We start from the raw sequence: 26,005 nt of genomic DNA, 5'->3' as shown, positions 1-26,005 counted from the left end.
TGCTTTCTTAACCTGGTAATAGATGACAGGATGTTGGTGATTTAGTTTGATGGATTAAGTCATGGTTCATTAGGATCAGTTCTGCAGGTCTAAGGGAAAATGCTAAATTAACGTCACCTGGGGCCCGGATGTCCACAGATCTCCTCCCTAAAACCAGAATCAGATTAGAGTTTTCCCTCACCTAACATCCATTAGGCTTTTAGTCATTAAACACCTCCTAACCATGATGTCCCATCAGACCTGCTTAGTTAACCATTACATATCAAAATATATGTAAGCTGGCACGGTGACACTGATGCTGCTGAACCAGTGGCGGATGTTAGAATCAGCACCAGGACAGAGGCGGGTTGGGGAAGTTCATCAAACGTGTTAGCACCTTGAAGTCGGTTGAATATTGATAGGTTCAGAAAAGTAAAAAGTTTTAAACCATTTGTAGAGTTGTGGGCAGAATAGTAGCCATGGGCACTACATATAGGTCTGGGAAATACAGAGTGGAGAGAGATTTGCTGGACGAGGAGGGACTGGAAGCGATCGCTCAGAGGAAGATCTACTCTGATACACACCCTAGGCTAACTGAACGCCTCAAAGATTCACTAAGGTAAGATCTCTATAGAAAGTTGATACGTTGTATAAAAATAAGTTAATTGTGAAGGTTGACTGACAGTATCTACTAATGGTGAAATAAACCTGCGATACATAACTTTTTAACCACTCACTATTATTAAAAATGATGCTCAAAATGTATTGACCCCTGGATGAATGGGCTTCTATATATTAATGAATTCAACATATTTGAAAGCAGAGGAAAGTACAGTGTTAAAGGTCTACAGGGCATTGTAAATAAAGAGATATAGCATTTATAAAATGTTTTTTATTTTTTGAAATTACTTTCAAATAACGGATGGATCACTCCTGTCCATTTATAAAAGTCTCCTCTTTTCCAGATGTACAGTTCCCAAACTGAAGCAGCGCATAGTGCACAGCCTTCCTGTGCTGTACTGGCTGCCGAGGTATTCCATCTGGGAGTATGGCATGCCAGACCTGATCTCCGGCATCAGTGTGGGCATTATGCACCTACCACAAGGTATGCAGCAACTGGTTTTATTTATTTTAGTGTCACAGAAGAGCCAATCAAAGAAACCGATGGTTATCCCATGGGTCATTTATGTGTACATTCAAATATATTTCACATTGAGGTCTTTGTAATTGTTGTTCTTTGCTGTCTTTTGAAAGGCATGGCCTACTCGCTTTTGGCCTCTTTGCCTCCTGTTTTTGGGCTCTACACGTCCCTCTACCCGGCACTAGTCTACTTCTTCTTCGGTACCTCTCGTCACATTTCCATTGGTAAGTTGATATGTTGATCGGCCAGGCGTAACCCTGATGGCAGTGAGCCACTCTGGTAGAGGGCTGAGGTAGTGGGAAATGGATCTGGAAAAAAATACTAGCAGAGACTCTACTACAAAACTATAAGTGGGTACAAATGAATGTGTGTAGGGCAGATTCACACTGAATCAGGCGTTGGGGCAAGTCCAAACATTAACTTGAATGGGAGTGATGTGTTTAACTTGCGGCGACGGGAGGGGGTTAGGAGTTGCGAATAATTGGACCGGAAGACGCCCCGGAAGAAGAGCCATGGCGGTGGTCAAAAAAACTTAGCAAACAAGGAAATTTGTGTTTGGTTGATTATTTCTCTGTGGTAACAATGCTTTTTGGCAATAAATCTTATACCGTTGGAAAGCCTGTATAGTTCCCTTTCAAATGGTGCCCCATTTGTAAGGAACGTGCACTTTTGGGAGGAGCAGCAGAGCTTAGTATGTGGGTTGCGCCAGAGCTATAGAGAGAGAGAGTTGCGACACGCTATGATCTCGCCGACAGGGTGGTCACGTGGTTGTCACCTGGTTCATGTAAGCCTCAATAGTTCCAAACACGCCGCGCTTTCAATGTTATTCTATGGGACGACAGCAGAGATTTCAATATTAAATGGTAAATATGAATGAAAAAATCACATACAAGTATTTGTCTGACTGTTATTGCATTATTGCATATTTGTAAATGTCCGTTTTACATTTAGAGCGGTAGGGGGGCAACTGAAAGCCATCTATAAGTACTATTACTTAGATACGTTTTTAAGTTTTGGAGGGAAAGCTTCACGTTCGTGTTAGCATACTGGCCTAACCTTAACTTTTACCTTACATCTGTGTTGAAATCAAAGTATTCAAGATGTTCTACCATGATCATTTAAAGATATAAGCCACACAAAGTATCAAAAATATTAAAGAATAACAACTCATCACGCTTGGATGAATGAAATTGTATTTTTTTTTATTAAACAATTAGTGTGACAAGAACAAGTGATTGCGATTGTGTGAACAGATTCAACAATGGACACAGCAGGGAACACTATATACTTAGGGCAAACCATTAACATATAACGTTGCAAATATACTATACTTTATGCCATTACAATACTTAGAATAGCCCTAGCAAATTCAAAATGGGTTTAGGAGGGAGGATCCTCGTTTGGTCATGAACTCTGACCTCTAACCTATTCTCAAAAGTCGGGGCATAAGTGGTTGAGGAACAGTTGTTACCCGCTCTGTGATCTTCAATGGTGTCATGTTTCATTGGTTACAACTAACATTTTATAGATCAATGGTCATACCATGGTTGGCTGTGCAGCATTTGGATGCTCCAATCGGTCCGAGAAGGGTTATCACGGCTTCCCCAAGGACCAAGAGCGCAGGGAGAAATGGATGGCAATGGTCAGCCGTCAAAACTTATTGACAGTCAGCAACAGTCAAAAACGATGTAACGTAATGTTCAGATCACTTGCTAGCATTTCAAAGGGCATAATAATTCTAAGTGTAGAGAATTATGACTTTCCAATGATATTTGAAGTGCAATGGAAACTGATCTTACAAGCCTACCTACAGGTACACTTTGAAAATGACCAATTCAAAGCCACAAAAGTAGATAGGATGTTGAAGTTGAGGCCCGATGCAGGCCCAACAGTTTTCATCCATCGCCCTAAACCGAAGAGGAGGAAACCCCCTTCTGTGAGGGTGCCTCCGGAACCAAGTGCAACGGACCACACATATTGCGCCAAATTAAACTTATGTATGATCCATGCAGCTAACAATATTCCCCATTTCATGTAATTCAAGGATAGACTACACTCCTAATGAGATTACATATTTCATATTTGTACATTCAGTTTAAAAAACAACCAGAAGGCAGGGATTCTCTGAGGATTTGCACACAATGTAGATAATCGACACATTTCTACCCAATTAACAATTGCCGGTAGATCCATTTATAAATTGTATTGGTTTCTGATTGTGGCAGATGATTTAATTCACATTACAGAAATGTTTTGCTTTAATTCATTTTCTTACATTGGAGATGACAGTAGTTGCAAATGCAAAGGCAAAATACATATAACAGCAACATTACCTTGTAATTGTTACAGAGATTGAGGGAGAAATTTAGGTGGATTTCAAGAGCGTTGAAAAGGACATCACAGGAGACAGAGAGCAATCAAGAGGCCACATTGCCAGGGGCAGGTGATTCAGGGGCAGGTGATCCAGTGGCAGGTGATCCAGTGGCGGGTGATCCAGGGATTTGTGTGCCGAGGGCCAGTCAGTCAGGGGTCAACAGTGAAGGAATAACTTTTGCCAGGGTCAGCTGCTCCAGGGACCAGACTGCCAGGGACTGATGGGGCGACTGGAGGACCTAATAAGGCAACTAGAAAAGGAAAAATTAATGAGAAGGAGAGCAGAGAGGGCTATTGCAAAACAAAAAAGAATCAATTTGGCACTAAGAAAGAGAATCAATTTGGCACTAAGAAAGATAAACAATTCAGTCAACAAGAAGTTAAAACGAAAAAGCCATACAGGTTAAATTGACCGCCCATCATAATCAGCATTGTTGAATCGGCGGCATCTGTAGGGCTTCATGTGCTGAACATCACCCTTTCCAGGATATAACTAAACAAACACTGTTATTTCTACTAGCTATCGCATCATAAAACCTGTCCTTAAATCAACCTAAATTATCCTAGTAATCCAACATAAATAACTAACTAAATAAAAGTTAGATTCACTAGTACTGAACTTTGTAATTGTTGGTGTAGATACCATCACATGGTGCAGTCGAGCTAACAAACTAGCAGGCAATCGGTCGTCTACCAAGATAAAAATATGTATAATTACGCTGTGCATATACAAATAAATATCAATATATGCATCATAAAGGTCCTGATACAATATAGACAGTTGACAATTCAAAAGAGGTAGCTATTTAATCAATTTACCCCTGGAGATACCTTCACAGATGGTGAAATCGAGCTAACAAACTAGCAAGCAATCGGTCGTCTACCAAGATAAATATATATATAATTACGCTGTGCATTTACAAATAAAGATCAGTATATGCATCATAAATACAATATCAATATCTGATACAATATAGACAGTTGGCAATTCAAAAGAGGTAGCTATTTAATCAATTTACCTCAGAAGTTACTCGGCGGCCAGCAATGGAAATGAACAGTCTCCTACGCCGTAAAATGGTTGTTTGGAACTATTCGAGGCTCCATACCCCGGAAGTAGGCGCTACGACGGAGTCCAATGGAAGTGTCGCAACTCTCTCTCTCTATAGCTCTGGGTTGCGCCAATGAAAAATTTGCCAAATCTCCTCTGCCAATGCCAAACAGCTTATTCTGCCGTTAACTCATTGGGTGTTTGGTGGATTGGATGATTGAAGAAGAAGAAAGAAACAAGACATATTGGCAATTTAACAATTGATTCATTTACCAAACAGGAGCCTCAGTAGCGTATGGAAGAACCATACACAGGCAAACAGCCTGGAACCTCCTCGTCATGTTGGTCACCAGCCTGGTCGCACACTGCTGCGGGATGGCATCCCATTCTTCAATCAGCCGTTGTCGCAAGTCAGCCAACGGGGTTGTGTTGGTCACTCTTGCACGAACAGCACGCCCAAGCGTGCTGTTCGATGGGGTTGAGGTCAGGACTGCTAGCAGGCCATTCAATCTTCTCCACTCCCACATTCTGGCGTGAGTCTCTGATAAACCCCGCCCTGTTGGGGCGAGCGTTGTCATCTTGGAGGATATTCGGTCCCAGACTGTTTTGCCTCCACCAAAAGATGTTATATAGCTTGATGGAAAACATCATGAGGTCAAGGAAAGATGTGATGGAGATTCATAAGGACTTGAAAAAGGAAAAGACCACCGTGGTGACAACCGCATTTACACTAGGCTACGTCATTAAGCAAGGCCGGATGTTATGGACATGGGTCTGATGAAACTTAAACGGTGTGAAGATGGACCACTAAAAGAGCATCTAAGATACTTTGCCCTGTAAGTTCTTACTGTGTTGTTTCCTGCAGGCTGTATAGACCTGGACAACCCTGTGAAAAATGCCACTTCGTTACAACTAATAATGAAGTGAAAAAACAATTGAATGAAGGCCCTCAGTCACAAAAGGGAAACAAGCTCTGCCATGAAGGAGTGTTTTAATTTCACAGTATGGCGTGACACAAATGGGCCATGAAGTGACTCCCACATGGCTGGAGAGGTTTGCGTTAAAGGGGACATATTATACCACTGATCTAGGTGGACACGCCCACTAGTGATGCCAGATGGGGACGATCTTTGAAACGGCTTGTAAGGGCTAATCACACTCACTCCTGCTGGTATAATGTGTCCCCTTTAAGGGCTAATCACACTCACACCTGGTGGTATAATATGTCCCCTTTAAGGGCTAATCACACTCACACCTGGTGGTATAATATGTCCCCTTTAAGCGCCACAATGCCTGATTGGGTTGTGGATGAGCCATTAAAAAAGGCTTTCATCTAAAGGGACAAGGTTAGACAGTGAATTCATGTGATTCAGGAGCAGGGCGGGGTTAGACATTGAATTATTGTTATTAATTCATAATTACGTAATAATTATGTGAGATGGGAACTCTTGAATCCTTGTTCTGGTGTGCTGTTTTCCAGGTACATTCGCCGTGCTTAGCATCATGGTGGGGGGTGTAACAGAGAGATTAGCCCCAGACAGTAACTTCCTCATAGCGAATGGGACTAACCTCACTGCTGGCCAGGTGGACATACAAGCCCGGGACTTGTACCGGGTACAGGTGGCTGCAGCCACCACTGTCCTCGGAGGACTCATCCAGGTATCTATGCTTGTATGGAACAGGTCATTCTGGTGTACTTATCACTCTGACTGCTGGCTGTCATGAACTGTTTCTTCCTAGGTGGTGCTGGGCCTGGTGAGGTTTGGGTTCGTGGGGACCTACCTGTCTGAGCCATTGGTGCGCGCCTACACCACGGCGGCCGCCGCTCATGCAGTTGTGGCCCAGTTAAAGTATATCTTTGGTGTCTCTCCAAAGCGCTTCAGTGGCCCTTTGTCACTGGTGTATGTGAGTGTTGTCGACTTATTACTGGGAACGAAATGACTGCATTTATATTTTATAACTTAACTTCTTTGAAATGCCCTTAATGATGTCACATAACACTATTTGTTTACTCTGACCAAGCCTGTATTTTCTGCAGCTCTCGGTCATTATTGCGTGCATATCATTTTTTATGGATTTGAGCTCATGTGTGATCAGCCATCCACTCTCTTTGCAATTCTCAGACCTTGGTGGATGTCTGCTCCTTGCTTACTAAGACCCACCTTCCCACCCTGGTGGTCAGTGCAGTGTCCATGACCTTTCTCATCTCTGCCAAGGAGCTCAACTCCTTTCTGTCACCGAAGCTCCCAGTGCCCATCCCAGTGGAACTCATTACGGTCAGTGGAGTGGATTTAAATGGTTAAGTCCATTACTTCCTCACACTATGTTAATGGTTCTTTGTTTCTTTGCTGCAATGGAAGCACAAGTTTGGAAATGCTGAGTACTGGCATTAGGGCAGCATGTTTATTTGTGCAAAACACAGCAAAACGATCATATTGTAGCTAATGATTATGTCTACCAGTGTCTCTCACTGACTACGGCTCAAACCATTGGAGTTTAATCATTGGATTTCGTGGTAAATGTTTGTTTTTGTTGGACTAATGTATTAGTGGCTGTTTGAGTAAACGTATGAATTTAACTTTTTTCTGTGATTAGATAGTGGCAGCGACATTGATATCCTCATATACCCAATTGAGCAGCAACCTCACAATCTCAGTTGTAGGGGAAATTCCAAGTGGGTAAGAATCTACATTTTTCTCGTTGTTGGTTGGATCTGATGGTTTGAATTCTTGCATAGCAACATGATGCATAAGTCATAATTTTCTCTGAACGCCTCCCAGTCTGAGTCCACCCAGCCTGCCTAATGTCCATGTGTTCGGAGAGGTCGTGGGCGATGCGTTTGCCCTGGCCATCGTGGGATACGCCATCTCCATCTCACTGGGGAAAACATTTGCTCTAAAACACGGCTACAAGGTGGACAGCAACCAGGTGATCTACAATCGCAACTACATTACTCGTGATGCGTAGCACACAGTCACATGTCGCAGTACTTAATTCTCTCACTCTGTGTCCACTCCAGGAGCTGGTGGCGCTGGGTTTGAGCAACGCGGTGGGAGGCTTCTTCCAGTGCTACTCGGTGTGCTCCTCCATGTCCCGCAGCCTCATCCAGGAGAGCACTGGAGGGAAGACCCAGGTGAGGGGCAGCCAGCGCTGGGTCAGAGGAGACATGCTCATATTTGTGGGTGTTTAAGGATGGCGCTCTTAAGGGTTCAGGAGTGAGGTTTAACATAGAGGACCCATTCACACATTATGAGGACACTTATCATGCTGAAAGTGTTGAGGAAACTATAGACAAAGACCAATCTTAAATCCCCCATTCAGGGATTAATCTCAGCTAGTTAGAGATCTCATGGAAACTGCATTATGTGGCCATGTGTAGGACTGAGCAAGGCCTCCAAACCTGAACATACACCATAACTTAAAAAATATGCAGAGAAACCCAGATGCATTACGCATTATTCATGCATCACATGTCCTTTCAGATGGCTGGTATCGTCTCAGCCGTGATTGTTCTGGTCACCATACTGAAGCTGGGACCACTGTTCCAGGAGCTGCCCAAGGTGGGGAACCTCTGGCTCATCTCAGAGTGCATTCATCACCACAGAGAAGGCCACCAGTGGTGGTGCCTTAAAATCAGAATGACATAAACTTTCTTGTGTTCTTTCCTGTTTTGCTTCACAAATCTCACCTGTCCTAAAGTCTCTTAATTGGTTGCCCGTCAGTTCTGGAACAGATTTTCAAATCCTCTTATTGGTGTTCAAAACACTCAATGGATTAGCGCCTGAAAACTCGTCAGACATACTCCCTGATCATTCGGGTCCTCTGGCACTGGCCTCTTAGTTGTTCCCTGGGTGAGGACAGAGAGCTACGGGAGGTGGCCTTTAGTGTCTCTTGTCGCCTCTGGATCAGCCTGCCAGAGGAGCAAAGGACTTCACAATCTGTGAACACACCTTTTAAAATATACTTAAGACATACCTATTTAGCATGAATAAAGTTTGATTTCATTTCATTTTGAAGGCTGTACTTGCGGCGATCGTCTTTGTCAATTTGAAGGGGATGTTCAAGCAGTACTCGGATATCCCTCAGCTGTGGAGGAACAACAAAATCGACCTGGTGCGTGTCTGAGTTAATCATTGAAACATCCAGTCACAGTGAATGAGTCCCATGAGTCAGGTATCTGATCCACTCCATTGGTTTCTTGTTGCCCACGCTCCAGGCCGTGTGGTTGGTCACATGGGTAGCCACAATGCTCTTCAACTTGGACCTCGGTCTGGCAGCGTCCATCGTCTTTGCTCTGCTCACCGTCATCTTCAGGACCCAGCTGTGAGTCAGCAGATGTAGCTGGATCTGCTAACGTAGCCTCTGTTTGAAACGTTGGTTTGATCCAAGGCACTCCAAATGATACTGTGCTTAGAACCAACCAATTATTTCCTCTTCCTAATAAAACCATAACATTTCCCAACATACACCAAATAAGCACCCGTCCTAGATGATCTAGCACTCTCTCTGTAATACTCTAAGCTTGAATCCACAATACTACGTAATCAAATGAGAATGAATGTTGAATGAATGGTGAACTGTTCTAAAAGATCACCTTGTTTCCCATCAGGCCAACTTATTCGGTTCTGGGACAGATTCCAGGCACTGATCTCTACGAGGACATCGAGACTCACAGAGGGGTAAAGTGTTCTTCTCTAGGTCAGGACTCTCCAACCTGAGACTCACAGAGGGCTAAGGTGTTCTTCTTTAGGTCAGGAATCTCCAACCTGAGACTCACAGAGGGCTAAAGTGTTCTTCTTTAGGTCAGGACTCTCCAACCTGAGACTCACAGAGGGCTAAAGTGTTCTTCTTTAGGTCAGGACTCTCCAACCTGAGACTCACAGAGGGGTAAAGTGTTCTTCTCTAGGTCAGGACTCTCCAACATAAGATTCACAGAGGGGTAAAGTGTTCCTCTCTAGGTCAGGACTATCCAACCTGAGACTCACAGAGGGCTTAAGTGTTCTTCTTTAGGTCAGGACTCTCCAACCTGAGACTCACAGAGGGCTGAAGTGTTCTTCTTTAGGTCAGGACTCTCCAACCTGAGACTCACAGAGGGCTGAAGTGTTCTTCTTTAGGTCAGGACTCTCCAACCTGAGACTCACAGAGGGCTGAAGTGTTCTTCTTTAGGTCAGGACTCTCCAACCTGAGACTCACAGAGGGCTAAAGTGTTCTTCTTTAGGTCAGGACTCTCCAACCTGAGACTCACAGAGGGCTAAAGTGTTCTTCTTTAGGTCAGGACTCTCCAACCTGAGACTCACAGAGGGCTAAAGTGTTCTTCTTTAGGTCAGGAATCTCCAACCTGAGACTCACAGAGGGCTAAAGTGTTCTTCTTTAGGTCAGGACTCTCCCACCTGAGACTCACAGAGGGGTAAAGTGTTCCTCTCTAGGTAAGGACTCTCCAACCTGTTCTCTGAGAGCTAATTTGACAAAAGGAAGGTGGCTGAGAGTTGCTCATGTTTTAAATTGTTAGGAACATGTATCCACATAGCTGATCTCAACCCAAACCAGTTGAATAAGCTTCTTTTGTGTGAACATTTACAAAGTGACATGGCATGAGATAACATCATCTTAACATAACATAACCACTTAACATAAGATCTTCAATTTCCTTCACTTCATGGTCTGGACTCTATAGTATATAGTCAGTGAGAGGACTGGCACTGCATGGAGTCAATAATAGAGGTGTACACTGGAGCGTCTTCACTCAGGGTCACACTCATGGCGTAATTTGTCTGAGCTTAGATTTCATGACATTTGTGTCAGGAAAAGCTGCTTCCCAAAGGCATGTTGACCCAAACAAAGCAGACATTTTCATAGCGACTACTAGGGTCTAGAAAAGGCTGTTGAGATTTAAGCTGGACATTGTTTTGGATCATCTCCATCCCCACAGGATGACACAGAACAATTCAGCCATCTGGCTTTAGATCTCACCTAAGTCCAACGTCATGAAGGGGTTTGCCTCAAATGTCACACAGGGCTCAAGTTTCTCAAAGTCACTGAATCTGTCTGCAAACTCATGCCCAAGCTTGGACAGTAAGTCACAATACTTGTGTGCATTCAAAACGTTGGCTGCATGGCTTTCCAACATCTTTGAGATTTGGAGGAAGTAGTGAAACCTTTCGTTTTTCACTTTTTGAATGTTAATTGACTTGGCTTTGAACGCCTTAACAGCACTGTACGGCATCATATCATACTTTTTTCTTATCTCTACCTTGTTACTTTAGGTCCAAGGGATTTCGTTTCTCAGTTACATTTGTCAGGAACACAAGCTCAAGTAGCCACTCAGCATCGGACCACAGGGTGATATTCTCCACCATTGAGACAATGAAAGCCTTGATTCCAATCAGCAAAGAAAGAAAGCACTCAGCCATCTGATTTCAGTGTGGAGAAGTAGATCCCCGTAGTCGGAAGAATAGTCCTCCAGGAACAGCTTGAAGCTTGTGTGTTGCTTGGCCTTTGCTCGAATGGAGTTGATAATCTTAACAACATGTGTCATGACATGATCAAATCCATAACCTTTGAGCATATATAGCCTGTTGATGAACGATACAATGATTGTTGATAGGAAAGTCTGGGTCCGCTTTGCAGAGGGATATAAAATCCTGAGTGACACCCTGATAGTTGTTACAGACACCAGCTTTTCAATAGGATCTGTTTTTCAGCCCCCTACACCTGTCCATGTCCCGCTCTATCGGCAATAGCAGAATTCCTTACTGTCTTACATTTATTGTCCTTGAATAGCGTTTCAGCCACCGCAGTCAGCGCCTCTTTTACACCCCGCCCTCGTGAAGGGCTTTGATGCTAAGTTAGGACGTGCGCCACTATAGGCAAGGCAAGGAAAGGCAAGACAACTTTATTTATCTAGCACTTTTCATACACAAGGCAGACTCAAAGTGCTTCACATATAAACATTGTCATACAATAAAATAAAATAATAGATAAGTAAAAGAAAACATATGCAAAGAAATTAGTAAAATCGAAAGTTAAAAAGGCATTTTAGTATTAAAATAGAAAATAAAGGCAAAGTTAAAAAAGCTTTTTAGAAAGTGCAATGTATTTAAGATTTAGCAGAAAGCTAAAGCAAACATAAAAGTCTTGAGTCTTCTTTTAAAGGTGCTCAGAGTTGGGGCAAGTCTGAAATCCTCAGGGAGTGTATTCCTGCTATTTGTTGCATAGTAACTAAATCCTGCTTTCCCATGTTTCGTGTTTACTCTGGGGATAATTAACAGATTGGTCTCAGAAGTGGTCTAGAAGGCTTATATAGTGGAAGCATATCAGCTAAATATTTTGGGCCTAAACCATGTAGGGATTTATAGGTTAGCAACATGATTTTAAAATCAATTCTCCGACCTACAGGAAGCGAATGTAACGATTTAATTATATTTTTGGTCTTTGTTAGAACTCTAGCAGCAGCATTCTGAACAAGCTGAAGCTTCCTCAGAGTTTGTTTTGGGAGAACTGTAAGGAGACCATTGCAGTATCAAGCTTACTAGTGATAAAGGCATGTACAAGTTTTTGTAAGTCTTCGGTGGACATGAGCCCTCTAAGTCTTACATTTTTAAGGTGATGATATGCAGATTTTGTAACTGATTTGATGTGACTGTCGAAATGTGAATCTGAATCGATGATAACCCCTAGATTTCTGGCTTTGATTGAGGTTTTCAGGGACAGTGAGGGAAGGTGTCTTTAAGCCTTTCCGTTTTAGAACCAAATACAATTATCTCTGTTTTGTCCTCATTTAGTTGAAGGAAATTACGGCACATCCATTCTTTCACTTACTCAATGCACTGGCACAGCAGATCTATGGGCCGATAGTCATTTGGTGATAGCGATACATAGATTTGCATGTCATCAGCATAGCAATGATTGTCAATATTGTTATATTGCATGATTGGCCCTAGTGGGAGCATGTAGATGTTGAATAAAGAGGGTCCTAAGATCGAACCTTTTGGGACTCCACATGTCACGTTGGTTGATTCTGATACAAAGTCGCCAATGGAAACAAAGTAGTTCCTATTTTGTAGGTAGGACCTGAACCAATTTAAGACTGTGGCTGAAAGCCCCACCCAGTTTTCTAACCTGTCCAGAAGTATTGTATGGTCTACAGTGTCGAATGCAGCACTGAGGTCAAGTAGCATTAGTATTGAGGATTTGCCAGAGTCTGTGTTAAGACGGATGTCGTTTACAACTTTAATAAGGGCGGTCTCAGTGCTCTGCAGGGGTCGAAAATCCTGATTGGAAGGTGTCATAGCAACCAGTTGATTCCAGGAAGTGATTAAGTTGCTGGAGGACAACTTTCTCAATGATTTTACTTATGAAGGGTAGATTTGATATTGGTCTGTAGTTGTTAATAATAGAGGCATCTGGGCTCCGCTTTTTTAAAAGGGGTTTAATAACTGCAGTTTTCAAAGCTTTTGGGAAATTACCTGACTGGAGAGAGTTGGTAACTATCTGCAATATGTCTACTGCTAGGCAGTCGAAAACATTCTTAAAGAGGTTGGTAGGTAAAATATCAAGGCAACAGGTGGATGGCTTTAGTTGTGTCACAGTTTCCACAAGAGTTTGAGAGTGTATAACATTAAAGCATGCCATCCTTGCCACGCTACTTTTGCCTGAACAGGGTGGTAGTCCGACATTTTTGTTTAAAGTGGAGATATTGATGGCGCGTCTGCTGCTTCAATTTTATCAGTATTAAAAGCTGCACACTCATTGCATTTCTGCGTGTAATGGAGATCAGGTGGAATTTTTGTTGGGGGGTTGATCAGTCTGTCAACAGTTGCAAATAGGGTTTTTGCATTATTAGTGTTGGTTTTAATGATTTTGGAGAAAAATGTTTCTCTAGCACTTTTTAAATCTAAATTGTAGGCACGGAGGCTCTCTTTATAGATATAATGGGGAATATGAAGTTTTGTGCTGTTACAGAAGCAGCTTTTCTCCAGGGTGCCTGCAATGACATCTATGACTTTCAAAATGTTCAAATTAAAGTTTTCTACAAGATCATCAGCAGAACATGGGTTGAGAGGTGGTAGCAAGGAGATGGCCTTTTTAAAAAGTACATTAGAATCTTCATTGATATACCGTTTTTTGACAGTATTTGATTTTGTCTGTATGTCGGATATAAAAGATATGTTAACGAAAACACAAAAGTGGTCAGACAAGGAAGGATAAGTCACAGAGAGATCAGAAACATTGAGGCCCTTTGTGGTAACCAGGTCTAGAATGTTCCCCTTACAATGAGTAGCCTCTTTCACATGTTGAGACAATTCAAATGTGTCCAAAATGGTAAAAAGTTGTCATTCAAATCATCAGAATGAAAATTAAAGTCACCAGTTATAACTAGACAGTCAAATTCTGTGGAGATGCTAGACAATAATTCTGTGAAATCATTGAAAAAATTTGCAGAGTATGTGGGTGGCCTGTAAATAATTAATAGGAGAACTCTGGGGGAGCATTTCAATACAGCACTAAGGTATTCGAATGATGGAAAATCACTAAATAACATCTGTTTCCCCTGAAATACATTTTTAAATACAGCAGCAACCCCTCCACCTCTTTTTCCAGATCTACATGCATCAAAAAAGTTATAGTTGGGAGGAGCTGTCTCTATCAGAACGGTTGCACTGTTATTTTGTTCCAGCCATGTTTCAGTTAAAAACATAAAATCCAGTTTAGAAGTGGTAATAAAATCTTTAACTAAAAATAATTTGTTACTAAGAGACCTAACATTAAGTAGAGCCATCCTGATGGTGTTGTTGATAGGCTTTAAGGTTGTTTTGATGGGGGAATGCAGAGGAGGGGGGTAGCCGTTCCTCGCCAAGCCAGCATCAGCGATGGGGGAAGGCACAGGGTAGATGGCGTCGGGCGGGCTGTTGTCTCTCTTCAAGGTCTGTGGGCTGTCTGCTATCTGTGTGTCAGATAGTGGCAGAGTAGATGTGTGGGGGAGGCTGTAGTCTTGCTTCTTCTCAACCTGTGCTCTGACTGTGGCCTGTGCGTCAGGCCATGGAGATTTTTGGGAAAGCGAGAAGAGAAGATTGTCCCTTAACAGTTTTGAGCCTAACCTCAGAAAATATATTTGCGTCCCCAGAATAAGTTGAAATTGTCAATAAAGCCCCTTCCTCTTTCATTGCAGACTCTGGAAAGCCATGTATTCAGTGCAAGTAGACAACTGAATCTGTTTATTCCCCTGTCAACTGCTGGCATGGGTCCACTGATGAATGACTTAATGTGTATTTTGCAAGTCCTGCATGCACAATAATCTGTGAGATTTTGGGGTTTTCCAATAGTATTGTGGCTAGTTTCTGATGGTTGAGTCTCCTATAATCAGAGTGTCTGGTTCATCTGCTTTCTGTGAGATGGGCCCTTGTTGGCTTGAGGTGGCGGTGGCAGACGCATGCGCAGCCCGCCTCCGTGGCGACTGACCCTGTTCCATCTCTGTCCGCACCGTCCGTCCGAACGCATCGCGGGTCTCAGGGGTGCACGGGTGGCCGAAGCATGCACAGCTCGCCTCTCTGGCGACGCGTTCATGGTCGGTCTCTGTCCGCAATGTTTGTCCGGGCGCATCTCGGGGCTCAGGGGTGCAAGGGTGGCTGGCTCTTGAAGTGGCAGGAACCGGTTCTTCAGCGGCAGGGTTAACTTCAGTGATGGGCTAATCCGGCTGATACATGCAACTTTAGCTTTGGGTAGCTTAGCATTTGGCGTTGAGTGAACTTGTTGATACAGTTGATACAGTGTGGTATGTTGTTTTGGCTTAGCGCCGACTCTGTGCCAGTGAGAGACAGCTGGAACTGTCTCTCTCTTGTCCAGCTTCGGGAAAGATACAATGTAGCTTTGATCATCTTGTTGTGTATTTGTCTGAGTTAGCTCAGCAAACTCACCCATCGGAACTGTATCCTGGAGGAGTCCTTTGCATTTTTCTAATGCTGCTAGTCTCGTTTCAAATAAAGACACTGTCTGTCGCAGTTTGGTGCAGTCTGTGCATTTTCGCACAGTTTTTTGCCTTTCATTGGCCATTACATTTTCATTGTCATTGTCAAAGCGGGGCTTTGACAATGCTAGTTTGCGAACATCGCCTCATTAGACCGTTAACAGCTTGACAGCTGATTGGGTAATAATAATTTAGTTCAGGAAGGGGCGGGATGGAAATTTTAACAGGTTTACCAAGTTACCAAATTGATATTCTTTGAACCTTTAGCGAACCAATTGACATTTTGACCCCTGCCGCAGGTCTCCTGTCTTCTTTGCCCACTGGGAAGACATTCCAGAGAACTCCCTTTAGATGGGGAGCGTTGCCCCTCTTATAGATTAACTTCTTTGAGACTTAATGGGGTCTAAAACAGATAAACAGTTATAGAATTAAACAACTGAACTTGACTTGTATGTGTGTTAGTGTTTAGATGTATGTGTGTGTGATTTAACATGTAGACCTGTAAGGTTAATGACAGAGAGAGACGGTGATAGAGAGACACTGACTCCCTCTGAAAGCTGTTGAAGCTGGTATATGTTCATTTTGCAGGTGAGGGAAATCCCGGGAATCACAATTTTCCGTTCCTCTTCCACGGTGTACTTCGCCAATGCTGACCTATACCTCGAGGCCCTGAAGGAAAAGGTGAACACTCTCGATCACATCAGAATACACTAATCAGATCAGGCTGAGTAACCACTTACATCATGTGTTCAGAGTGGCCTGGACATCAGCAAGATGATCATCTATAAGAGAAGAGAGGAGGCCAAGCAGAGACGTCGAGAGAGGAGGGCTGAGAGACGGGCCCAGAGGCAGGCCAAGAGAGAGGTACTGCTGATCACAACAGACCGGCACTGTAACACCAGTATTATAAGTACTATCATAACAGTGTTATCAGAATCAGAATCAAAAATTTAATTGCCAAGAAGGGTTTTACACCAACCAGGAATTTGGCTTGGTGATTAAGGTGCATACATTAAGACAATAACAATGAACAATGAAGAAAAGATATATATATATAACACCATAAAAACAAGCAGGAACATAAGCGATCAATTAAAAAAGGATAAAATAGAATAAATAAATTAAAAACTAAAGTAAAAGATACAAGAATTTAAGATACAAGAAGAATGAAGAATGGGTATGAGTGCCAGAGTCAGTGTCAGTCAGTGGGGGTGGTGGTCCTGGGACTTGTTAAGGAACCCAACTGAAGAGGGGAAGAAACTGTTCAAGTGACGTTATGACACTAGAATCAAAGGGGTCTAAGGGCTGCATTCTCTCCTGGGCAGAAGCGAGCACAGAGCGCCATGCAAGCGGCCGCGCCTGAGACGGTGCTGTCTGTGGAGGAGGAGGAGGCGGTCAGCCGCTGGAACGATCCGTCCAGCAATGAAGGGGCAGCACCGGGCGAGAACGGCGGGGGCAACGGGACCGTGTTCGTGATCCCCGACAGCGCGCGCCACGCAGACGAGCAGGGTCGCTGGGAGTACCTGAAGGGCGGGGCCCCGGACTGCGCCAGCCTGGGCTCCGTCTCAGAGCTTCAGGACGAGGGCTCCAGCAGCGAGGACACCCTGAGCCGGGACCTGGAGCGGGTCTCCCTCGGCTCGCTGGGGAAGTGGACCTGGGACGTCCACTCCATCGTCCTGGACCTCAGCACGGCCAACTTCATCGACACGGTCGCCATCAAGACTCTGAGGAGCGTGAGTTCTTCACTCTCCTGTTTGAATGATTAAGAGGGACAACGCTAAGAGGGAGACAAAGCTTGAGGCTGATAACTCAACTCTTAGGAGTTACAGCATGTTGACTTGTAACCGGAAGGTTGCTAGTTCAATGTCGAGGTGTCCCTGAGCAAGACACCTTAACCCTAGATTCTCCCACTAGCCAGGGTGTGCGTGAATGTGTGTATGAATGGTTGGAAGTCGCTTTGGATAAAAGCGCAAATGCCCAAAATGTAAATTAAACTTTTGTTTTGGCAGATTTTCCGAGATTTTGATGAGATCTCTGTGGATGTCTACATGGCTGGGTGTCAAGGTACCATAGCAATCTCAATTAGCGATTGATCATTACATGTGTCTCAGGAACTGATTAAATGCATTGGTAATGCTGCAACCAATGGTTATTTTATTTATCAACAAATCTATCCTTTTTTACAACTAACCATTCAGTCTATAAATGTAATGAATAATCACATAAGCCAAGAGCCCATAAAGTAATCTCTCAAATTACCTTGCATAATAGTTTTCAGTTCGTTATCTGAGACACAATAAAATACAAGCATTTCTTCTTAAACTCATACACACAACTATCCCAACTCACTATCGCATAAATCCATTCCGTTCAAGCTTTCGCCTGCTCCACTCGCTACCAACAGCTTCTGGGTGCTGAAGCCATAATGTGCGATGGACGTTCCCTTGAAACTAAACAATTGAAGGAATAACTGTCTGCTCCCCCCCTTTCTCCGCTATGGACAACTGTTGCATTGATGCAATGAAATGATGAGTGCTCTACAAGCTGAATCGGCTCAGACAGAGTCAGACGCTAAAAAATTGCACTCAAATAAGCTCTTACTAGAGCTCTTCAATCAAACCTTCAGCACCTTGAATCGATGTCCATTATAACAGAACTCTTATTCACCATTATATTAATTTGAACCATTGTCAAAACTGTAATGTTTTATTTACTGTCGATCAATGTGTTTATGAGTTAATCTTGTCCTTGTTATCCTCCCTTATGAAGCCAAAGTGGTGGAGCATCTGGAGGTGGGGGGTTTCTTCACGGAGTCCGTGACCAAGAGACACCTCTTCGTGTCCGTTCACGATGCTGTGCTCTACTGCCAGAACCACCGTGGAGCCGCCACCATGCCCAGCTATGAGGAATACGATGTAGGTCACTCTGCCTTCCTCCTCACACAGATCTCCATATCACCCAGTGGCTCTGATGACCTTAAATATGCAATACTTTCGAATCATTCAATGGACAATCAATTTTTTTGCAGGAGATTCAGCGCAGCACTGCACTTTAGTATCTACAGGCCTCTGAAGATGAACCACATCCCGGAATCTCCGCAATCAGCAGAAAGGAAGGCCATTTCTGTAGGATTCAGAGTCATGATTTTGTTCTTAACTGCAACTATTCATATGTGGGGTACAAAATGAAATGCCCAGTACTACTGTAGACTGTGTGGCTAGATTGGAAGAGAAGGTAAATCTAAAAACGTTCATTCTCTGTAAATAATGAAAATAGTGGCAACAGTATTTATTTTTTAATCTCGTACTTTAATTATACAAGGAAAAGTGATAAACTGTGCATTTCGGATTAAAAATCGGACACATAGAGATTGTTGAAGTTCGACATTTTTGCGATGTTGCTACACAGTATTGCTGTTATCAAACAAGTCAAACCATACATAAGAAGGTTATTGCACAGACATGCATTGTACTACAATCGTGCAAACTGGGCATTACTGAGTGAGACGTAAAGTTGAGGATTTTACAGGATCTGTATTAACCTTTTAAACTACTTTCTAACATATATAAATCTGTGGATTTCATTCAGGCAACATGACTGCATCATTTATTATTTTCCTTAAAGTGGTTGAGAAGAGATTGGATGAAATGATATTGAACATCTACACACGTCTCCAATAAAACACATCTGGGTAAACATTTGCATAAGCCCACTGTCTCAGTCCCTGAACTTTCCTCTCTGAAAACAGGGGAAGGTTGGACTCAGGAAGTTGTGCACGTAGGATAGCAACATTTGGTAAAGTTGGGTTTTTGGTTTCGGGGTGTTGTGGTCTGGGGCTGTGCTACAGGTCTTGATGAGCGTCATGCATGTCCCGGCTGGCCACCAGGCCCTCCTGGTCCTCGTCGTCCTGGGCGCTCTGTGAGACCAGCTGCTGGTATCGGACCTGCCGCTGGTAGTCGGGGTCAATGTTGATCCACTTGTTGGCGACCCACTTGGTTCCCCGCGTCACCACACAGCCTCCGTGTAGAGAGTACTGGTCCTGCTCTCCCACCCAGCCTGCAGCACATATCATCCCCACCTTGACCACAACATCTCATTCTATCGATACTATAAACTGTAATACATTGTTTTGAAACAGCCTCGCACATATTATTCAACAAGTATTGGTCACACTTTACAACAAGAGAACAATAATAATTACCTATCAATCTACATTAATTAATGGAGGGATAAGCATGATCTAACAATTAACTAATAGTTAACTTATGGTCTAGTAATAATTTACTAAGGGTGGTATGGTAACTAAATGTGTTCCTGATAACGAAGTTATTCATTTATATATAATTGAATATGGTTAGGGGATTGGAGTTCACCCTAACCTTATTAAATACTGTATTGATTGAGACCCTGGTTAACATGAGCAGGGTGAACTCCGTACCTTTGCCGTCAGAGAGGTAGTTGTACCAGAACACAGCCGTTCCTCTGGTGGGCTTCACCCTCAGGTTGCTCCTCTCACAGTTCCTCCTGGTGTCCAGAAGATCCACATCGTTCTGGATCAGAGACTGTAGAACACACACACCCATACACAAACACACACGACAAACAGACGCACACACACACGAACATAGTGTGTCACAGCAAACAATCAATTATAAGGACATGGTCGACTAGATGCTGGACCCATGATTTACTCAACGAGTAACAGAATGAGTTCAGACAAGTCAGCATGCTTTATATCGGCCACACAGACACACACACAAACAAACACACCATTTCTTCATAGGTGCCGTTGTCAGCCACAGGGAAGGCGGTCTCCCCGCCGCCCTCCACTGAGTTCAGGTAGAAGAGGACCGTGATGTACCTGGGAGTGCAACACACATTTCAACATCTGTGTGAGTGCACCATGAACAAAACACTGAGCAGTCTACCACATCAACGACAATCTACAGTCACACTAAATTATCCAGACACATTTATAATGTAGGCACACCGATGGCGAGGTGTGTGTGGACATGTGGAGCTCTGTCTGGACTGCGGTGTAGAGAAAGTTAAGCTTGTCAGACAGCTTTAGTAATGCTACAGTGTAGGGATAAAGCGCCATCCAATCAACACTCATTCTAATGCTCATACATAGCGACGGCCTAAAATACATCTCAAAGTTGCCTCCCCCCCAAACCTTCCTATAATTCTCAGACCAAAACACATTTGTTTTAATCTGATAGAGTTGGACTTCGATCTGAAACACTGGTGACTCAACACTTGAAGCAGTTCCAGACGGCTCACCTGCAGGAGGTCTCGAAGGGGCTGGAGGCGTTGGCGGCGGGTCTGGTGTGCGTGCAGGCTGTCTCGGGGTACACCGGGCCGCTGTCGTGGTGGGCATGGTAGTGCCCCCCCTGCTGGTAGCGGACCACCTGCAGCGGCTCGCTCAGGTCCACCAGGGGGTCTGGGAGCTGGGTCAGGCGGACCACCCTGTCACACCAGGCCCCCTATGTTATCAGCTGAATTACGGCCGCACATTCCCACAAAACCCACAAAAGCTGCCGGGGTCCTTTTGCATTGAAAGCGATTGAAAGCGAAGCATCTGGATTCACTAAAAGAATTATACATCCTGGAGTGTGAGTGTGACTGAACATTTACCACGCGATAACTGTTTGTCAAATCAGTTCAACCAATCACAATCAGGAGCTTTGTCATAGTCACCAAGGCCGATGTGCATGTTGGAGGACATGAGGAAGTTACAGCATGTATATGCTTCTCAAACACAGTTCTGACCGCATCCATAGCGGTGAACTACATCTACAGACCTATGATTATCGCTACCTGTAACAAGTATTCTTTAATCTAGATAGCAGTCGGCGCTACAAGCCGATGTTTACTTGCACTGGGGTGCGGGACTATAGGTTGCTTTTGATAGCATAAAGGTGTGAAGTTGTATCGTGCAGTTTGGTTTCAGATACCAACTTACTCTAAAAGAATGATAGCCAACTTCTATTTATCGAACAGAGAAACAACTTGAAAAGCCAACGTCTCTGAAACATGAATGTATCAAAGAATGCACAGCCACTTATCATTATCCTCCTCATCTGTGAACAGCCATTCTCTACTACACCATTTTACCCTAGATTAAAGTCATACTCCAGTTATTGAATCCTCGTTGACTATTAACTGAATTGTATAATCTAATCAACATGTCAAGTGAATAGAAACTATCCTTCAGACATTTGTTGAATATCCTTTTACATAATCATATCTATATCTATATAGATATATATATATGGGGGGGGGGTGATGGGTGTCCCTACCTCTGCTTGACGCTCTGGAGGACGAGGTGGGGTCCCTACCTCTGCTTGACGCTCTGGAGGACGGGGTGGGGGGTCCCTACCTCTGCTTGACGCTCTGGAGGACGGGGTGGGGGGGGGGGGGGTCCCTACCTCTGCTTGACGCTCTGGAGGACGGGGTGGGGGGTCCCTACCTCTGCTTGACGCTCTGGAGGACGGGGTGGGGGGGGGGGTCCCTACCTCTGCTTGACGCTCTGGAGGACGGGGTGGGCCCCTGGGCCCTGCTCCAGCCAGGTGTGGTGGCTGTTCCTCACCAGTTGGCTGCTCTCCACCCCTCGCTGCAGCAGGAAGCGCTGGAAGGCGTCACTGCTCAGCTGCCTGAACTCCTCCAGGCTCAGGAGGCCTTCACAGACAACACCACCAAGGGACAACATACAGGTTAAATCAGCAGCGCTGTGTCCATCTTCTGTTAATTACCAAGATTGTAAGTATTTTCCGATGACACGACGACCGTGATCGGCCTGAGCACTGATGGAGACAAGACGGCCTACAGGAGCGAGGTCGACCGCCTGGTTCAGTACAGCTAGGACAAAAACCAAAGAGCTGGTGGTGGACTTCAGGAGGAGGAGAAAGACTCAACACCCCATCACCATCAATGGTTCTGCTGTGGAGAGGGCAGACAGCATTAAGTACCTGGGGGTCCACATCACCAGAGACCTCACCTGGGAGGAGCCCACCAACCAGGTGGTGAAAGAAGCAGAGCGATGCCTTTATCACCTTAGGCGGCTGAAATGTTTGGCTTGGGGGCCAAGATCCTGGGGCCCCCTTCAGAGGCACAACGGAGAGCATCTTGACCGGATGCATCAACGCGGGAACTGCACTGCTCAATGCTGCATCCAAAGGGTAGTGTGGACAGCTGAGAGGGTCAGCGGATGTGAGCTTCCCTCCATCCAGAACACGCAGGAGGTCCGGTGGATCAAGAAGGCGCTCAGAATCACCAAGGACCCCAGCCACCACAACCACAAACTGTTTGAGCTGCTGCCGTCTGGGAAACGCTACCGAAGCATGAGCATGTACATGAGGAACATCTTTTCCCCCCAAACAGTCAGGCTCCTGGAGGGTCCACTAACCACAAACTGACCCCACGCACAATATCACAAGAGACTATAAAATACATATTTACTGAATTTATTTACTGTAATTGCAACATTTTTGCACTGCACTGTATTTTGCAATACAATCAACTTTGGCTGGTACCACTACCACTCAGTCACTTTACATTTCTGTTACTTATTTTTCTTACTTATTTTTAACTAAATGTATCTTCTTACTTTATATTGTATTGTTGCTGCTATGTGTGTGTTGAGGTACCAACCAAGCATAATAATTTTACTCTTATGTACTAAGATTGTAATAAAAGTAATTCTGATTCTGAGCTCTCAGGTGGATGCTGGTGTCAGGTTAAACTCTAAGGTGGATGCTGGTGTCAGGTTAAGCTCTCAGGTGGGGGCTGGTGTCAGGTTAAGCTCTCAGGTGGGGGCTGGTGTCAGGTTAAACTCTCAGGTGGGGGCTGGTCGTGTCAGGTTAAACTCTCAGGTGGATGTCTTACCATTGTGGTCCTTGTCAGCGTGGATCCCGGCGTAGATCTCTCTCAGACTCTCTGGTGTGAGCCAGATGCCCTCCCTCACCCGGGAATGGGTCAGAATCTGAGCCAGTCGGAGGTCAGGAGGTCCAGAGGTCCATTTCAAACAAAAAGGAAAACAAACAAGAAAACATGAACTATTTTTCGAAGCACGCCTCACAGATAAACGAGGCATCGAGCTGCAGCCTCACAGACCCCCTTAGAGCAGACGCCCACCTCGCTGAGCCCCACAGACCCCCTTAGAGCAGACCCCACCTCGCTGAGCTGCAGCTGTCCGTCCTGGCTGATGTCCAGTAGGCTGAAGATCTCGTCCGGGCTGAGGTCCAGCTCCTCGGCCAGTCCTCCCTGGCCCTCCTGCACCATCAGCTGACTCTCCACCACCCCTTCAGCTGGGCCAGCTGCATCACCACACCACACTCAGCATCCGACAGGAACCCCGGGATCTCTGCACACACACAACACAACACACACTCAGAGGGAGGGAGAGAGGAGGGAGGGAGGGAGGGAGAGGGAGGGAGGGAGGGAGGGAGGGAGGGAGAGGGAGAGAGAGGAGGAGGAGGAGAGGAGAGGAGAGGAGAGGAGAGAGAGAGGAGAGAGAGAGGAGAGGAGGAGGGAGAGAGAGAGAGAGAGAGAGAGAGAGAGAGAGGAGAGAGGAGAGAGAGAGAGAGAGAGAGAGGAGAGAGAGAGAGCTTGCGGTATAGTTCATTATTATTGTTTTGATTTATTAGAGAAAGTCAAACAAAGACATCGCAGGCAACACGTTGATTGATACATTGTATAATGTGTTGGATCCAGCTAGTGGCAATCTACACGATTGCATTTGTATAGCAGAAAACACACACACACACACACACACACACACACACACACACACAACACACACACACACACACACACACAAACACACAGTTATAATATACTTAAATTACTCTGAATTGCATTAGACTATATGTTGACTCTTGTGGACTAGATGTGACTAAATGTGAATGGACCTCGTGCTCTTAAGTGTTCCTCACCAAACAGAAGCGGTTTCAAACTCAGTGTCCGCATCTCGTGCACTTTATCAGGCACGATAGACAGCTTCTGCACGTGTCCTACCTGGAAGCGGTAAAGAACACCTGTTCATTATCATTGAGAAAAGGCTGGGCAGATATGAATAACATCATAACCTAGATGATTATCAGTGTATTAAAAGCATGCAGGGATCGCAGACCTTAACCCCATCTATTCGTGGAAGAAAAAACTCCCGCACAGTCTCTGGCTCTCGGGGTCCGAGAGCCGGCTTCTGGGGTCCGAGAGGCGGCTTCTTGGGTCCGAGAGGCGGCTGCTGGAGGCTGTCTGGTGCCCCCTGGTGGCTTCGGGGGTCGGGTTCTTCTCCACCGTTATTGTGATTCTCGTAGAGTTGCGCTATGCCATTCATGATGCACATGTGAAAGAACACCAGCACAAACACAAAGTAGGAGCGACCGCCCATGGTGCTCCTCTGCAGGACTCCCCTAGCGGGGCCGCCTGGACTCTCCCCGGGGTCGCTCATGTTCTCGGGGTTCAAACCAAAGTATGCAGGCAACTTCCGTGGGTCATCGTGGCCGTCAGCAGCAGCAGGTCCAACAGACCAACGCACCTCACGCCCATTGGACTTTCAGCGTACTTTCAGAGCCGGCTTCGCTCCGTGGAGTTCAGTCCACTCGTAAGGGTCGAGTCCACGCCGAGGGTGATCAACCCGGTATCCCACAGGATGTTTAATGCTGTGAGGTCGGGTATGATCCCGTCTGTACCGTCATCGTTCCTCCAGAAGACGGGCTTGTTTACAACGCAGCAGTGGTTGAGTCAGCAGCAGCAATGCGCAGTGCGTACCGAGCCACCAGGCTGACACGCACAGCCTGAAACACCAGATAGCTCCTTGCTCAAACGATGGAATCGCTGCTTCATCGCATCACACGCTTCTTGCACGTTTAAAAGAGCTCGTAAAAACAACACCTTCCACAGCTGTGGTCTGGAGTGCTCCACTACACAGCGTGCATGTTTTCCCTCAGTCGCGCATAGCACCCACGATACATGTCATGTATCCAGCCGGCTGCTTTGTGCGAAATGCTGCCCTCTGGTGACTTTAGGAGTTAATTGCACCATGTCCTAGACATCTTTATTTAGACTACTCTAGGACATTATTTAGGACCTATAAGCAGCCTATTCCATTGCACATAATGGGTATATGAAGTAGGTTAAAAGGAGAGACGAAGAAATCTTAACTGCACAGGATCTGCATTTGCATAAAATGACATTGAAAGAATTTAATGTAACCCTAATCAATGTCATAAGCCAACCTCACATTTAGAATCATAATTATTTATATATAACAAGAGTTTAAGAAACTCTGTTGTTTCTCGTCTTTACTGTACGCCCACATCCTCAACATTATGCAAATTCAACCATGGATCTATTATTAAACTGTCAACACGCCCATGAATGAACGCACACATGTGCATGCATGCAGAAGATTACATGCTCATCCATGCATGAACGCATGCACATGCAAGCACACGTGTTCACACATGCACACACACAGTATTCCCTGGCCATCCTT

At 44.8% G+C, this 26,005-nt stretch overlaps 2 protein-coding genes across 2 annotated transcripts; one reads left to right on the top strand and one right to left on the bottom strand.

The window, feature by feature from the left end:
• The first annotated feature begins 209 nt into the window (after nt 1–209).
• On the top strand, nt 210–19,204 carry slc26a6l1 (solute carrier family 26 member 6, like 1). Its single transcript, XM_030349972.1, has 19 exons — nt 210–598; nt 945–1,084; nt 1,234–1,344; nt 6,022–6,200; nt 6,282–6,446; nt 6,665–6,817; nt 7,137–7,219; nt 7,322–7,469; nt 7,561–7,674; nt 8,024–8,101; nt 8,559–8,654; nt 8,758–8,864; nt 9,151–9,220; nt 16,093–16,185; nt 16,258–16,368; nt 16,830–17,237; nt 17,514–17,568; nt 18,274–18,419; nt 18,533–19,204. Exons 1-19 carry the CDS (start codon nt 459–461, stop codon nt 18,557–18,559), a joined length of 2,424 nt encoding a protein of 807 aa, XP_030205832.1. The 5' UTR covers nt 210–458; the 3' UTR covers nt 18,560–19,204.
• On the bottom strand, nt 18,785–25,519 carry p4htmb (prolyl 4-hydroxylase, transmembrane b). Its single transcript, XM_030350076.1, is given in 10 exon segments — nt 18,785–19,560; nt 19,943–20,066; nt 20,275–20,365; nt 20,788–20,973; nt 22,023–22,185; nt 23,392–23,488; nt 23,680–23,804; nt 23,807–23,869; nt 24,441–24,522; nt 24,638–25,519. Coding segments are annotated over 10 exon segments (1,467 nt in total). The 5' UTR covers nt 24,959–25,519; the 3' UTR covers nt 18,785–19,345.
• Between the last annotated feature and the right edge of the window lie 486 nt (nt 25,520–26,005).

Source organism: Gadus morhua, chromosome 1 (assembly GCF_902167405.1).
Source record: "Gadus morhua chromosome 1, gadMor3.0, whole genome shotgun sequence".
Classification (NCBI taxonomy): Eukaryota; Metazoa; Chordata; class Actinopteri; order Gadiformes; family Gadidae; genus Gadus; species Gadus morhua.
Note: the sequence above shows the minus strand (reverse complement) of the source record. Positions and strands in the feature narration are given on the sequence as shown.